Source organism: Mixophyes fleayi, chromosome 4 (assembly GCF_038048845.1).
Source record: "Mixophyes fleayi isolate aMixFle1 chromosome 4, aMixFle1.hap1, whole genome shotgun sequence".
Lineage (NCBI taxonomy): Eukaryota > Metazoa > Chordata > Amphibia > Anura > Limnodynastidae > Mixophyes > Mixophyes fleayi.
In genome coordinates, this window is record NC_134405.1 from 220,136,388 (window position 1) to 220,151,028 (window position 14,641).

At 37.9% G+C, this 14,641-nt stretch overlaps 1 protein-coding gene and 1 long non-coding RNA gene across 5 annotated transcripts in view; both read left to right on the top strand.

Moving 5' to 3' along the window:
* The window catches only part of LOC142150075 (uncharacterized), a 400,752-nt gene that overhangs the window by 191,942 nt on the left and 194,169 nt on the right, over window positions 1–14,641 (top strand). The window lies entirely within an intron of this gene.
* METTL25 (methyltransferase like 25) overlaps window positions 1–14,641 on the top strand; it is a 225,742-nt gene that overhangs the window by 93,796 nt on the left and 117,305 nt on the right. For 2 of the 4 annotated variants that reach the window (XR_012691360.1, XM_075209364.1), the window contains exons 3-4: window positions 5,873–6,037; window positions 13,291–13,397. The exons of 1 other annotated variant lie outside the window; for it this stretch is intronic. Coding sequence is in view for 1 of the 3 variants with exons in the window: in XM_075209364.1 (XP_075065465.1) it covers window positions 5,873–6,037; window positions 13,291–13,397 (272 nt within the window). In the remaining 2 variants the exon portion in view is untranslated. The remainder of the gene's footprint in view (window positions 1–5,872; window positions 6,038–13,290; window positions 13,398–14,641) is intronic. One more of the 4 variants, XR_012691361.1, reaches the window with a different exon arrangement.

Consider the following 14,641-nt stretch of genomic DNA (forward strand, 5'->3'; position numbering starts at 1 on the left):
TCACCCAACTCCGCTGCCTGGGTGTCACCCTCGACTCCTCTCTCTCTTTTGCCCCCCATATTCATGCCCTTGCCCAAGCCTGTCGCTTCCAACTACGCAACATTGCCCGCATCTGTCCCTTTCTCTCTCAGGATGCCACTAAGACTATCATCCACGCACTCATCATCTCCCGCCTGGATTACTGCAACCTCCTCCTCACCGGCCTCCCCCACTCCCATCTCTCCCCCCTCCGCTCTTTACTCAATGCGGACGCGAGACTCCTCTTCCTCTCACGCCGCTCCTCCTCTGCATTGCCTTACACTGGCTCCCCTTCCCCTACAGAATCCTTTTTAAACTCCTCACCACCACTTACAAGGCTCTCTCCAACTCTACTGCCCCTTATATCTCTAGCCTCCTCTCCATTCACACTCCTGCCCTCTCCCTGCGCTCGGCCAACGATCGACGCCTCTTCTCAACTCTTATCACCTCTTCCCACTCCAAAATCCAAGACTTTTCCCGCGATGCCCCCCTTCACTGGAATGAACTCCCTCGTTCCATCCGCCTCTCTCCTACTCTGTGCTCCTTCAAACGTGCGCTGAAAACCCACCTCTTCCTCAAAGCATACCAACCATCCACATAACCCCGCCTCTCGCTCTCAACTCGCTCTCCCCCTTACCTTATCTGGCTCCCCCCTGTGCCTGTTCTGTTCTCCCTCCCTTAGGATGTAAGCTCACTTGAGCAGAGCCCTCTTCCCTCATGTCTCCCTACCCGTTCTTCTGCTCCGTTTTTTGCATCAGCCTGCCTGGAGTTTCTGAAGTATTGGTATTTTTGTTTATTGTTTTGTACTGTTTCACCCTGTATAGTCAACTGTTATGTACTGTGTACGGCGCCGCGGAAACCTTGTGGCGCCTAACAAATAAAGGATAATAATAATAATCTTCATCAGTAATGATCTGTTTGGCAGTTTTGATAATTTTGAAGTCCAGGTGATAAAAGTGAAAACAAATATAAAGAAATAAAGCTTATTTCAAGCACCAGCTTGCACACATTGATAGTTTCTCATAGTCTTCATAAGTAAAGTTTGTTCTGAGCACTGATTGATTTTTAAAATTCTCAGCCAATATGAAAGAAATTCCTATACATCACACTCACTGTTTATTTTAGAGTTCCATTGTACATTGTGTACTGTCAGATTGGACTACCAGCACTAAGCTGTGGTAATTATTTTTTTTCATATAGTGGCTCTTTAGGTGAGTAAAGCTAGGTACACAATATGTGGTTTTCGTCCAATAATTGGCTAAATCAGCCGACATACGACCGCTCGTTCAAAAGTCGGGTCAGTGTGTGCAGTGACAGGATGGTCGAAAGTCTGCCCAAATAGACAATTGTCGCCTCATTTGGTTGATCGTACCGTTTAATATTTTCATTCCAATCTCGTTTCCGTTGTGTAGTGTGCATAAACTTCCGACCGATCCACAACAGTGAGTACGAAATTACAGTCATTGCTCACGACAACATGGCTGTAAAAAGTCGCTAAAGGGACGTCTGCTCTTCCCTAAACAAGGCTAGTGTGTATGCAATCCATGGACCGAGCGATCGGAACATGGATCACATGTAAAGTCGATCCGCATAAAAAGTTGGTGGAAAATTCTGTAGTGTGTACCTAGTTTAAGGGTTTGTACCTCTTTTTCCAACAGTGGTAATTCAATGGATGCCACCATTTTAAATGTGTAATCGATGGATTGGCATTGTATGATTAATGGCAGCATCCCCTACAATGCTTAAATACCTACCTCCTTCTAGTACCTATAACCTTTTACCACTGTGAAATTAGCAACATTGCACATGTGCTGCTATGCCATCTGAGGTATCACCATGTTTCGGACTGTGATCAGTGCAGTGTGGAAGGAGTAAAGCTGGATACCCACTACAAGTTTTTCACCCGATTATTGTGCCAATCGCATGATAGACGACTTTTAGGTCTGATATTGCATTAATGTGTACACTCCCACAATCCTATTTTATCGTACTAAAGCACATTGTATTATTTCTCTATAAATGATGGAACATAGAGTTTACAGAGTCACAATCTTTTAAGCAGATGGTTATGACAGATGAAGAGCACAGATTTGAAGGTAAATCATGTAAAATCGGGTAGGTGTGTCCGCAGGAATCGGCATGCTGATCGGGACTTTGTCATTGGTAAAATCGTTAACGATATTGCATCACTAGAAATTTTCTGTAGTGTGTACCAGCTTTAGTGTAATCTCAAGCATGCACATTTCCTTCTCTGACTGTGGATATCTCACAATGACAGCAGCAGCCTTATACAAAACCTAGCTATGTTGATCATTGACCATGCTGGTCTTCATAGGAATTTGCATCTGTAATGGCTGTTACATTCGCACCTATCGCGCATATGAAGCATATTAAAAATAAGATAAATAAGAGTCAATGGTTCTATTGCCATGCCACTCGCCCTACTTCTCATGTGTGAACATGCTATTAGTACTACAGAACATGCTGGTAAAAGTGTAACACGTGAAAAGCAGACAGAAATGCATTAAATGCATGACTAAACACTTTTAAAGCACATTTTGTGTGTTTTTATCCATTTTCCCAGCACATATATGTGAACAAGGACTTAAATGAAACAACTACACAGAAAAAACAAAGCATGGAAATTGTGTGCATTTGTACAATCCCTTTGGCAGGTTAACTCCCTTGAAACAGGTACACTAAAGTCTGAAAAATGTATGCATGTTGTCAGCTAAGTCTGTGTTTAAAGAAGAAAATAAGCTCTTCACTGTTAAACATTTGTATAACATGTACAAGCTAGAAAGTGCTAAAACGTCTAGTATCTAGTGTTCTGGTCCCTAAAGTAGTGAAACGATGAAACCTGCATGTAAAGAATAACTTGATAGTTGTATAACAATGTGTTATGTTTATCCCAGTGGCTATCACTGCCTGAAGTCTTTTCATAAACCAATGCTATTTTTAAAGAGAAGCTTACACCTAAGGTTTTTCTCTCATTTGTTGGCAGTTTAACAGCATCTTGTGCAGAATCCTCCTTGTAAATTCATTGTGTTGTAATAGAGCCAGAGCAGCCAATAAATTTAAAGTTTGAGTTTAATCTCAGCCAGGTATTAAAATGTGCCTTGGAACCAAAATAGGTAGATGTTTGGCCAAACATAAATTTAGGAATAACACTTTCTGTAAGATGCAATGCACAGAAAATCCAAATGATCTATCTATGTGGCTTGAGACCTTTTCACGGCCAGCTCATTAAATTTCATACTTCTCACTCAAAAGTAAACCATGAAGTCAGGACGTTTCCCTGTAGCGTAAAATGAACCTAATCCAAATAATATGTAGTTGGAAGTGAAACAGTTGGGCAGTAATGCATAACGCAGGAAAACCTTTATGATTTACCCTCTCTTAGGTAGCAGAAATGAATGGTGATTGAGCCCATTTCCAAATAAGACAGAATAGTTTCTATTTCTTGGGCAACATGCTATATTTCAGGGGCTTTGCAAGTGACCTGAAATATTGCATGTTACCTCTAAGAATGAGTCTTATCCCAAATGTTCTTTTATAAGCTTATTTACAGTTTGATCATTTGAGTTATAATGTAGTATTAATTTAGCAACAGTTACCAAACATATCAGTATATTATCAAAAGTTACAGACACTATGTAGTTGTCACACTATGTAAACAGATCAATGAATGAGGGAGATCGTAATGCCTCTGAGGAAGCACTGTTATGTGTAAAACTTATTTGGAATTTTGGGTAGGGTTCAGTATGGATCAGTATGTAATCAGAAGTGTCAAACACAAGTGCTCTCACACTATGTGCACCGTTCAATGAATGAGGACTCCCATAATGCATTGAGGAAGCATTGTTACTTGTAAATCATATTTGGAATTTTTGGAATTGTGGGTAGGGTTCATGGAATGCAGCTGGAACCCAAACCACAGATCAGTACAGATCATGTTCTGGGCCCCGTGCACACTAAACTTTAAATTAAGGCATCAGAGCACCAATTTGAAGGTTTCTCACGTTTCAGTGTGTTAGTTTATGTTGGTGAGGGTATATTGCCAAAATACGGAACTTAAAGCAGTGTTACTACCTACTAACATTCTTTTCCCCTTATTCAGAGCCTCAGAAGCTGCTACATTCCGGTGTTGTTGCCTGGCCTTCTCGGTTCTTTTCAGAGCCCTGAACACAAGCTCTTGCTGTGTGACATTGCAGGGGATGTGTGAGAGTAGGAGGACCAATTATAATCAACAATCAAGTGATTGAACTTCTGGTTGGTCCTTCCATTTACACCCCACCCCCTCTACTACCTAAATGGCGGACAGAATTGACTTGCCTGAAAGAAAAGGGGGCACTCTCAGGCCTTCTAGATAAGGTTACAAGCCAAATGTGTTTTATTAAGAAAGCAACTTTTCAATCCACTAATAAGTATTTATCAAGGAAATATATAATGTTAGCTAGTACCCCAAGGTTTAAACACCCCTGGGTGGTGGATGTGGATTAATAATAATTAGTTTATAGTGAAAATGCATTTTGTCCATGGTGCACTACAGCTTCCAGGATGCCCAGGCTGTCATTAAATGTTTGGGTAACGAAGCAGCAGTATACCCATGGCTGCCGGGGCATGCTGGTGCTTGGGGAACCACAAGTGCCAGATGGGACCTGTAGTGCACCAAGGAAAAAATGTCTATAAATACACATACAAGTGTGAAATTTATTTTAAATAAAATAAAACACCCCTACACAAGCCTCATTCACCCTCTTTATTTCTCGCCTAGATCCAGGTTTTATCTGTAAAAAAATTCCAATGATCCTTGGCAAAATAAAAAACCCTGATAGACGACGCAAGACTAGCTCCTAAAAGTTTTAGATGTACTGGTCATATTTATAACATGGGGCTTTTCCATGGCTTAAATTAAAGCAATAGGTTTGCTTGTAAAGAGAGGTACGCCGTTTTATTTTTTACATTAATTCCTTCTTGTTTTTTTTTGTTTTTTTTATTATGTATTGCTGTGTTAATTTTAGTGCTTTATGACATTTTCACTGTCGACTTTGCAATACTGTAGACATTATACATGTTGACATTTTAACTGTGTCAACCTTTTGAACATGTGGACATTATGACTGTAGGCATTTTGGTGTATACATTTTCCCAGTCAACATTGCAACTACATCCCAACTTGAAAAGTATATAATATTTTGTAGCTACTGGTCAGTACAGTTGATTTTTACATCATAAACTCTCTGTTAATATTCTATTAATCTGCTAATATTTCATCTAATGGCTGCTTAGAGTCCCAACTTTTCATATGCATGTTTTTTTTTAGGATATTTCTGCGATATATGATGTAGTTTACATTATTTTTACCATGCTATAAGAGTAGAAGCTCCTCATTTATTTTTCCTTTTGGCTTATGCTATTGGGGATTACACTGTCAACACTGCAAGCAGCTGCCCCATATATTAGACTAATTATAGGATTCACATATATTCATTAAGCCTAAGGTAATTTAGTTCTTTTTCTAGTTAACATTTTGTAGGTGTTTGTTTTCCATGAATGCGGAGGTTTGTGTGAGTAGAGGCATGATTCATGTTCTTTATTATGCAATAACATTGATGCTGATGTGAAATAAGGTTTTCAATACTTACTGACTTTATTTCATACTTCCATAATAATATTTTTGATAATTTAGCAAACTCTTAGCAGAGGGATGGATAAACTTGTGATGTCAGCTGTCGCAATGCTAGCCTGGAGATAAAGTTTATCCATAGCCAGAGGGTCAAAGGTTGCACATCTCTGATGTATTAGACCATTTGTTTGCTGTAATGCTCTTTTTGTTCTTCATATTCCTCAGATGCCCCTGACATATCTAGAATCTTTTCTCCTGCAACCAAGCACCTGGTGAATCTAGAATTATTTGTGGAAGCTGCTCAGTACTATTCCCTAATGACTTTGGGATTATGTACCCCAATAGGAGAACTGTGTGAAGTTTTTGCCACAAGAAGAAAAAAAAAGCCTGGTAAGTGTTTTTTCCTTGGAAAATAACCTGAAATAATTCTAATTATACTTAAAATAAGTACAATACGAAACAGTGCAACTTATATTTTATGTTTAATGTATGTCAGTTTTAGTTTGATATGTTAAATTGTATTTTATCCTTTTAGGAATAAGTCTAAAATTGGTGTTTGAATACAGATACCAAGTTATTTACTCTTGAAAAGGCTTTTAGTAGTAAGTTTTATTTTTTTTACTCCAGTAAAAGCATGTAAATGAGTACGGGAATGGAACCTATCGGCAAGATTTGCCTTTAAACAGATTGCCGTAATTAAATGTAGCTGTCAACTCGCCGATTATCGGCGACTTGCAAAAAGTGTTGCTTAATGCTTTTATCCCCTAGTCTTGCATGAAGGATGAATTGTATGATCACACATGTGGTAGCATACTTTTATTTATTAACAGTTAGTTCATATTTCGAAGCACTTCCCAGAGAATATTTAATCATTCTCATCAGTCCCTGCCCAGATGGAGCTTACAATCTATATTCCCTACCACATAGACACACACACACACACACACACACACACACACACACACACACACACACACACACACACACACACGGGATAATTTTTGTCTGAAGACAATTAACTGCAAAGTATGTTCTTGAAGTGTGGGAGGAAACTGGAGCACCTGATATGAAGGGGAGAACATACAAACTCCACTTTGATGGGGCTTTTTTTGGAATCGGACCTATGACCCCTGCTCTGTGATGAGGTAAAGCTAACCACTGGGCCACATTGGATGGAAAAGAGCCCTGTGTAAGTTTCAGTTTAAACTTTTACGATGATTGTTTTTGTTTTGTTATAGCAAGCAGAGGGACTAATTTTGGGTCATAAAAGTGTGTTTTGTATTCCATAAAATACAACATGCTGCTTTAAGATGGGCATTAGTTCTTGGACATGGTGACAGTCTCTGATTGGTGTTGTAAATATGTGTGTCAAAAAAATAAATTGTAAAGATTCAACACCAGCAGTTGATGAAAATTACAAAAAAGAAGGAATGGGGTAGACAAAGATAAAACTTAATTTAAAGTGATTCATACAGTATATTGAAATCCCAGGCACAATGTGAATGCATATAAATTGCAGAGGAGTTGATACCTGAAGTGTGGTGTTGGTGTAATGGCAGGATGCGCAAAGATTGGATAGCAAAAAATGATATTAAAAAGCAAATATATTATATTATGCAACATCAAAAATGATTCCAAATGCACTAGATACAAATAGATTATACAAGGTTAATTCTTGAATTCTCTCTTAATTTAACAAGTTTGTTGGACCTATGTACGAATGTTGTTCTGACAGTAGGTCACACAAAACATAGCCTGATAAGCAGTCCAGTTGGATAGCTAGACCTACTAAATGAAGGATCCCAAAAAAAACAGTTTATGTCCTAGGAACCATTGTCCTCTCCGAAGTCTATATGTATAGCTGGACCTTGAAATGACCTGTCCTGGTCAGGGAGCAATATAAAATTCAATCCTGCTTGATGACTTATAGATGTAATGGTGTGGATTACATCGTTCAATTCCGCTGGATGGCTAGAGTCTAGTAATATAGAGGAAGTCTCACAGTCTGAGACACCAGTTTTAAAGTGGCGTAAAATGTAGATCAAAGCTAGTGGCTCCACTTATGATTATTCTTAACAGCGATGGCTGGTAGATAGCGGAATGGGGGCTGTGATCAGCACTCACCCTTGGAGTAGGTTGAATCCTCGGAGCATCCGGTCCGTTTCGCTGTCCCTCTTCGCCGCCGCTGGGTTTCGCACAGATGTTGTGGCGGCTGTGTGCCTCTCTCCTGTGTCCGGACCTTGGCACATGCGCCGAATACACTCCAGTCCTCTGTGAGGTATAGTAGAAGTGCGGATGATGTGGATAAGCTCATGAGCTGAAGATGGTATCTGATTGTATATCCGGATTTAAATGTAACCTCAAATTAGCGCTTTCTGGTTGAATATGGGTATTCTTTTTTTTGGTAGCGGCTTAATTTACTAGGTAATTAGCTTTAATAGAGAAACAATAAATTTAAACATTGTCACTTATTTGGGTCATTCAGCAAAGTCCACACATTATCAACATAATCATCAACATTTATTTATATCGCACCAGCAAATTCCGTAGCGCTTTACAATTGGGAACAAACATTAATAAAACAATACTGGATAATACATACAGACAGAGAGGTAAGAGAACCCTGCTCGCAAGCATCTATTGCGTTTCAGATTTTACTGAGATTAGTAGATGTGGAATGAAAAGTAAGCAAATATTTCGGTGTTGTATTAACCGGAAGTGTGCAGGGGCTCATCACGCGAGGCTCCTGCAGCACATTTCGTTAATGGAATTCCCCCTTAGTTTCTAATAATGAGAAGGCAACATCTCAAGAACAGGAATTACATAAATGTGGGCTAGACTAAGAATAATGTTTAAGTTTTGTCTTTGAGATTTTGTTGCATTTGACAAATATACATATGGATTTACCAGGAGAACCAATGTTTCCAAATTCACTGTTCTATGAGTCAAATAGAGTAAAGTATATTTTTAAACACTGGTTTAGTATAATCCTGAACACACAAATTGATTCTGTCTTCTACAGAACCATGCAACCAGTAGAGACATTCAGATTGGCTTAGTGAGCGAATTATGGGTAAAGCTGGAAGAGACTGTGCTCTGGTTACTCTTATTTACTGTAGTCTGTAACTGTATCTGTTATATGTTAAATTTCGCTGTAATGAACATGCTTTGTAACCTGGAAGGGTCAAAAGCAGAACAAGAATGAAAAAAAATAAAGATATTTTTATATATATTTGTCTGTTTATTTGGAACATAAGGGACATATATAAGAACATGATCAAAAAAGTCATGATATGCTTGTATTCAAAGATTAGTGACACACCAAATATTTCCAGATATTCAGCTGTTTGGGGACTTTTCCAGAGCTCACTTTTATAACTACAGTGACTATATGGAATCTTGTCTGCCGTCTCGCCCTTTAATTTCCTCCAGAGGATCTAATTCCCCCCTAACAAACTCGACTGCATAGACTTCTCAGTCGTACCTCTTTTATTAGTTACGCAGATTAGGTCATGTGAACTCCTGAACTTTATACAGCCAAATGAGATAATCTCAAGTCTGTTTGTCTCTAGACGCTAGAGGATCTGCAGAATTGGTGATCACTTTTATAATTTTTATCTACTCTCTCTTAATTTCTGTAGACAACTACTTATTGGGCATTTTGATTTCATAATACTAATTTATTCAAGATATGAATTCTTATTATGTTAATCTGAAATTATTAATTAATTGGCAGTATTTTAAAGATTGGTTTGATCATAAACTTTCATTATTAAGCTAGAGAGGCTACATCTGCTCACTGTGTGTTAAACATATGTAATCTGCAATAGAATTCAAAAGACTAAAGAGGCACTGATGGTTTGTCAGGTACAATTAAAATGCTTGGTCTGGTCCCACTTGCTTGGGTTGAACCATACCAAGTACATATATAGATGTATATATATCTATATCTGTATATATCTATATCCGTGTGTGTATGTGTATACATACATATATATATATATATATATATATATATATATATATATACACACAAGTTAACCCGTGCATGATTCTCATGCATTCTAGTCAAATCAAGCTACTTAGGGTCTTAAAAAGGTTCTTGTCATGCATTTGGACCTAGCCCAGGCCTCCTCAGGGGAAGAGCGTTAGTTCCCGACGCAAGCGGCCTTTTTAATGTTTGTTCATGAGGTATAGACAAGAAATCAGGGATACTCTGCACTCTCCAAACACATAATTAATGCTGTACCAAGCGCTGTTCTATATTAAAAACAGGGAGTGTTAGTTCCACATATTGCAATATATGTTAAGCTGACCAACTGACGCCAAAGTCTTCCCATTCTGGTCAGTCCTAACATGATCAAATGCTATGCTATTATTATTACTATTATACCAAATCCTCAGTTAATAAGGGAGAGTACTGATGCTCAAACTTCAGTTATGCACTAGTAAATACTAAATCCTCAATATGAGGTTCTGTTCAGCCAAATCTCGGTACATTCACAAACCAGGCTCTAGTATAGAGCTCCAAACTTGCATACACACTTCTGTAAATTACCATCCATAAATCAGGACTAAGAGGGATGGCTGTGGGGACTATCGTCTGTGTATTCCAGTGAACACACAAATCTATGAATTAGCAGCTCCACCATTTTGTGAGTGACAGCAATCTCACTCCATGATAGTGCTGAATCTGCAGCTAATCACAGGATGTGATGGCGACTTTGCAGGTAAAATTTAAAGCGGCGATGGCTTGTAAAGGCAAACTTGCCTTTACAAGCCATCGCCGCTTTAAATTTTACCTGCAAAGTCACCGATTTCTGGCGAGTTGAAAAAATCGGACTTTCATACATTTACCCCCATGTCTGTATTGCGCAAGGTACACGTCCATTAAGGTTTTTGCCTTAATCGTCGTAATTTCATTGCTTTTTGCAGTTTGAGTTTAAGAGTTTTTTTGTCTACGGAATATATATATTCCATAGACAAAATACCTTACAGTTTAACATGTCCAATTAAGGTTCCTTATACGCAATCTACAGTGTAAGAAAACGATTGAAACTCTTCAACTCAAACTGCAAAATGCAATGAAATTACGACGATTAAGGCAGAAACCTTAATGGACGTGTTCCTTGCGCAATACAGACATGGTATGCCATCACATCCTGTGGTTAGCTGCAGATTCAGCATCTATAATGGAGTGAGATTGCTGTCACTCACAAAATGGTGGAGCTGCTAATTCACAGATTTGCCAAATTTCAGTTTAATAACTTTAATACTTTTTAAAATGTAGCCCCTCAAACACCATGCCCCCCCTCTCACAGATTTCTAATGGCAGAATGTTGTTTATTAGATGCAATAATATAAGGGCTAACGCTCCAGAATTCTTATGAAGACTCCTGGATAGGGGAGGAGTCATCTAGCCTTAGCAACGTGGATGCAGGACTAACTTCGATCACTAGTGAGAATATTGATGATGAAGGTGTTGGGGGTGTAGATTGCAGGTGTTGGGATCTAGCTAAAAGTAGGGAGCTAGCTGATGCTGGACTGCTTGTTGTTATTTTTTTTAGCATAAGTTTCTGAATTTCCCAAGAGCTTGCCGTGAACTCGCTTCAAATGGCGTAACATGGTTCAGGTTCTTAGATGGTTAAGGTCCCTACCTCTACTTACTGTGGCTTTACAATACTACAAATGGCTAGACAACTGTTGTCAGGATTTGTGTAAAAATAATTCCACACATAAGAGGTGGATTTTTTGGTCTTATGCCCAGGCATGACAATGACCTTATTCTTATCACTAGCAAGATATGCTTTCACTGGTGCATGACTTGCCACTTTAGAGTTCATTGACAGCACTACTTGCTTAGCTGCCTTAAGCCCATTGGTAGCTTGTTGTGGGGGCTCAAAAAAACCAAGCACTTCAGCCACAAAAGTGACACTCCTTGTCGCTGAAGTGCTTGGTTTGTTAAACTGTACATGTCCTTTTTAAGATCCAACATAAAGGTAAGTGGGAGGGCCCAAGGACAATTTCATCTTGCACAACTTTTCTTTTCTGCCACTGCTGTGTGACAATGTTACTTAGATGTGCCATGTGTTTGTGACGTTCATCTGTCGCTTAGTATCCAGCTAGCTTGCTGCAGTCTTTTGGCTGAAAGTGGATGAAAACAATATTGTGACCTGTGAGGTGGACAAACTGGAAATGACTGGACATTAGTGTTATTGAGGTTAATAATAATGTAGGGGAAAAAAAGCCAATTTATGTGATTTTAGCATATTTTAGCAAGTTTTCAGAAAAATACAGATCCAAAAGCAAAACACAAAATTAATATAGGTCAGTGAACATCTCTATACTTGATTATTCCTACTGACTTGTTTTTAGGGCTTTTTTTTGTTTAGTTTGTTTAGTTTATTTAGGTTTTTTGTGTAGCTGTTACCATTTACCATTGCTATTCCAAATTGACTCTATTTTCTATCCATTCTTGTTATTTGCAATTATTGTTAAATTAATAAGAATATACTAATTATTTTAAGCAACAAAGTGTAATTGTGATTCCACCTATAAGGCAAATGTCTAATGTGGGAGTAACTGCACAGCAAGAAGCAGCAAAAAGACGAAGTATGGAACGGGATAAAGCCTGACGATAAAACTATGACCGATGACCAAAGAGAACGCAAACGTAATCTTCAACGCCATACAAATATGACTCTTCAGCAAATTGCCTGTCACAGAGAAAACAATTGAAGAGCGAACAGTGCAGAGGTAGTATCACGTCAGCGCCTACAAAGAAAACGAACAAGATGCCACACCATTTTAGATGTCTGTAACTTTGGTTAAACAAATATCAGTGCTCATAACTGTGGTCCTATGAACAATATTTGTGAATTTTGCCACGCTAAGTATTTTGCAGCTGAGCAGCCATCTGTCAAACTATACAATCAGTGCTGTCACAAGGATAAAATAAAAAGGTCTGCCCCTGTTATTGAGCACTTAATGAAAGGACAGCATAAACATTAAAAAAAAATCTTTGACAACATAAAATCGATTTAATAGTGCTTTAGTATTTTTGGGTGCTAATATTGCCTTGCCACCTGGCTACCTTCCCTATTGTTTCTGAATTAATGGTCAAATTTACATCGAGCAGAACTTTGAATCCAACATGGAGGACCAACGAAAGTTTGCTGGAATTTAACAGTTACCAAAAAAGTGTCCAACATGATCTTACTCTTATTTTTTTTTTTCGTTATTTTGACGGCCTATTAACTAGTAGAAAGTATAGAGTGCATGATCTTTCTTTCAAGCATTGTGGCTATTGCATATTATATGTGTACAAATGTAAATAAATGTATGCAGTTAGATCATAGTTTTCACCCAAAATTTAAATGTGATGAAATTTACAGTGTGTGAAAATGTGTTGATTTAAATAACTATCATAGGCTGATCACGTGTTTAATATTTTTACATAGCAGAATCCTGTAACTCATAGTAAATGTTTTAGTGCTTTAGTAATATTATGCATAAGTAAACTCTGTTGCAATATTCTGTATTATTGACAAAACATATCTTTTCAAAACCAATATTTTTTTTCTTATAAATATTTTCCTATTTTCAACCTTACCCAATGCTTCTTTGTTTCCTTTAATCAACAGACAAAGAAATAAAAACTGACCAGTTTATGAATGATAAGAAATCACATGAAGTTGTGATTATGTCGCAGCTTGTAGATGGCATTGCAAGTATTTATAACGTAAATCAGGTAAATCTGCATAATTTGTAAGGTGTTTTAATGGGTTAATGATCTCATTAAAGAAAACCATTTCAAGTTGCAAGACTAATTTAAATGTAATTACAATTTAGAAGAACAAGCTTTTAAGTGTTTTCTTTTCCTGTTTTTGGGATAATGTTTGATTTACATTATAACTGAAATTCTGTTTATTTTATGTACTGTTACAGAAGTCGCTACCTGACCGTTTTAGTTAAGAAAATAAAAATTTTGTTCAGTTCATGACACAACTGGTTTCTTTGATCAAGGAAAACTTTAGTTGCAGAGGCACCCATTCTTTAACACTAAAATAAAAAGTACATAGAACATTCACCAATTCCCCCCCCCTCTGGCACATTATTTATTCAACGTCACTGTGTTTATCATTTAGAGGATGCCTTGATCAGAGGAATCAGCCATTATCTGGCTATTTATGGATCTCCGAACTTATAGCTGCTAGATATGGACTTCTGTTAAATGAGAGAACCACTAGGGCCTATCTATTTGAATTTTAAAAACTTTGTGCCCCCTATCGTTTTCTGTCTTATGAGATTTTTACTTTATTACTTATTGTATCCATTATCTGCCTTTTAAAACTTAATTTTCTAGAATAGAATGAACATTCCCTGTGTAGACTCTGTGTACAGTCATTTTTCACATTGTAGCCACTGTAACATGCATATGATAACCATTCTAAAATGCATAGTTTCTCCCAGTTTAAAGGTCAACTATTCCCCTAAATGCAAATGTTTATGTGTGAAGCATGAATGTAAATTATGTTGTTTAGTGTTGGCCTGACATTCCTCTGCATTTTTGATAAATATAATATTTTTTATTTTTTTTAATAAAGTATTACATTCTCACTGCATACACATAGTTGAAGCCACATCTCACATTTTTAGCACACTGTTCTAAGTGGATGTGATATATTGCAAATAGGTTAACCTACGGAACGGAGAATATCACTTTGCATGCTGTGACATTGCTGGTGTATTTGATGACTTCTTTTTACCTCTCCACTGGGAAATGGCAGAGGGGAGGTCCAAGTGTCAAGGGTGGGATTTGCATCACCAAATCCAGCTGTGATTCAGAGAATTGGGCTACAGGGAGGGTCAGAATAAAGCGATTTGCATCGAATCACATCAGCATAGAAGTAGGCAGTGTTTGGGAAGGTGGCCTTCTCTCGAGTGTGGGAGAATAAGTAAGTATGCTCTGTGTATGAATCCATCAATCTACAG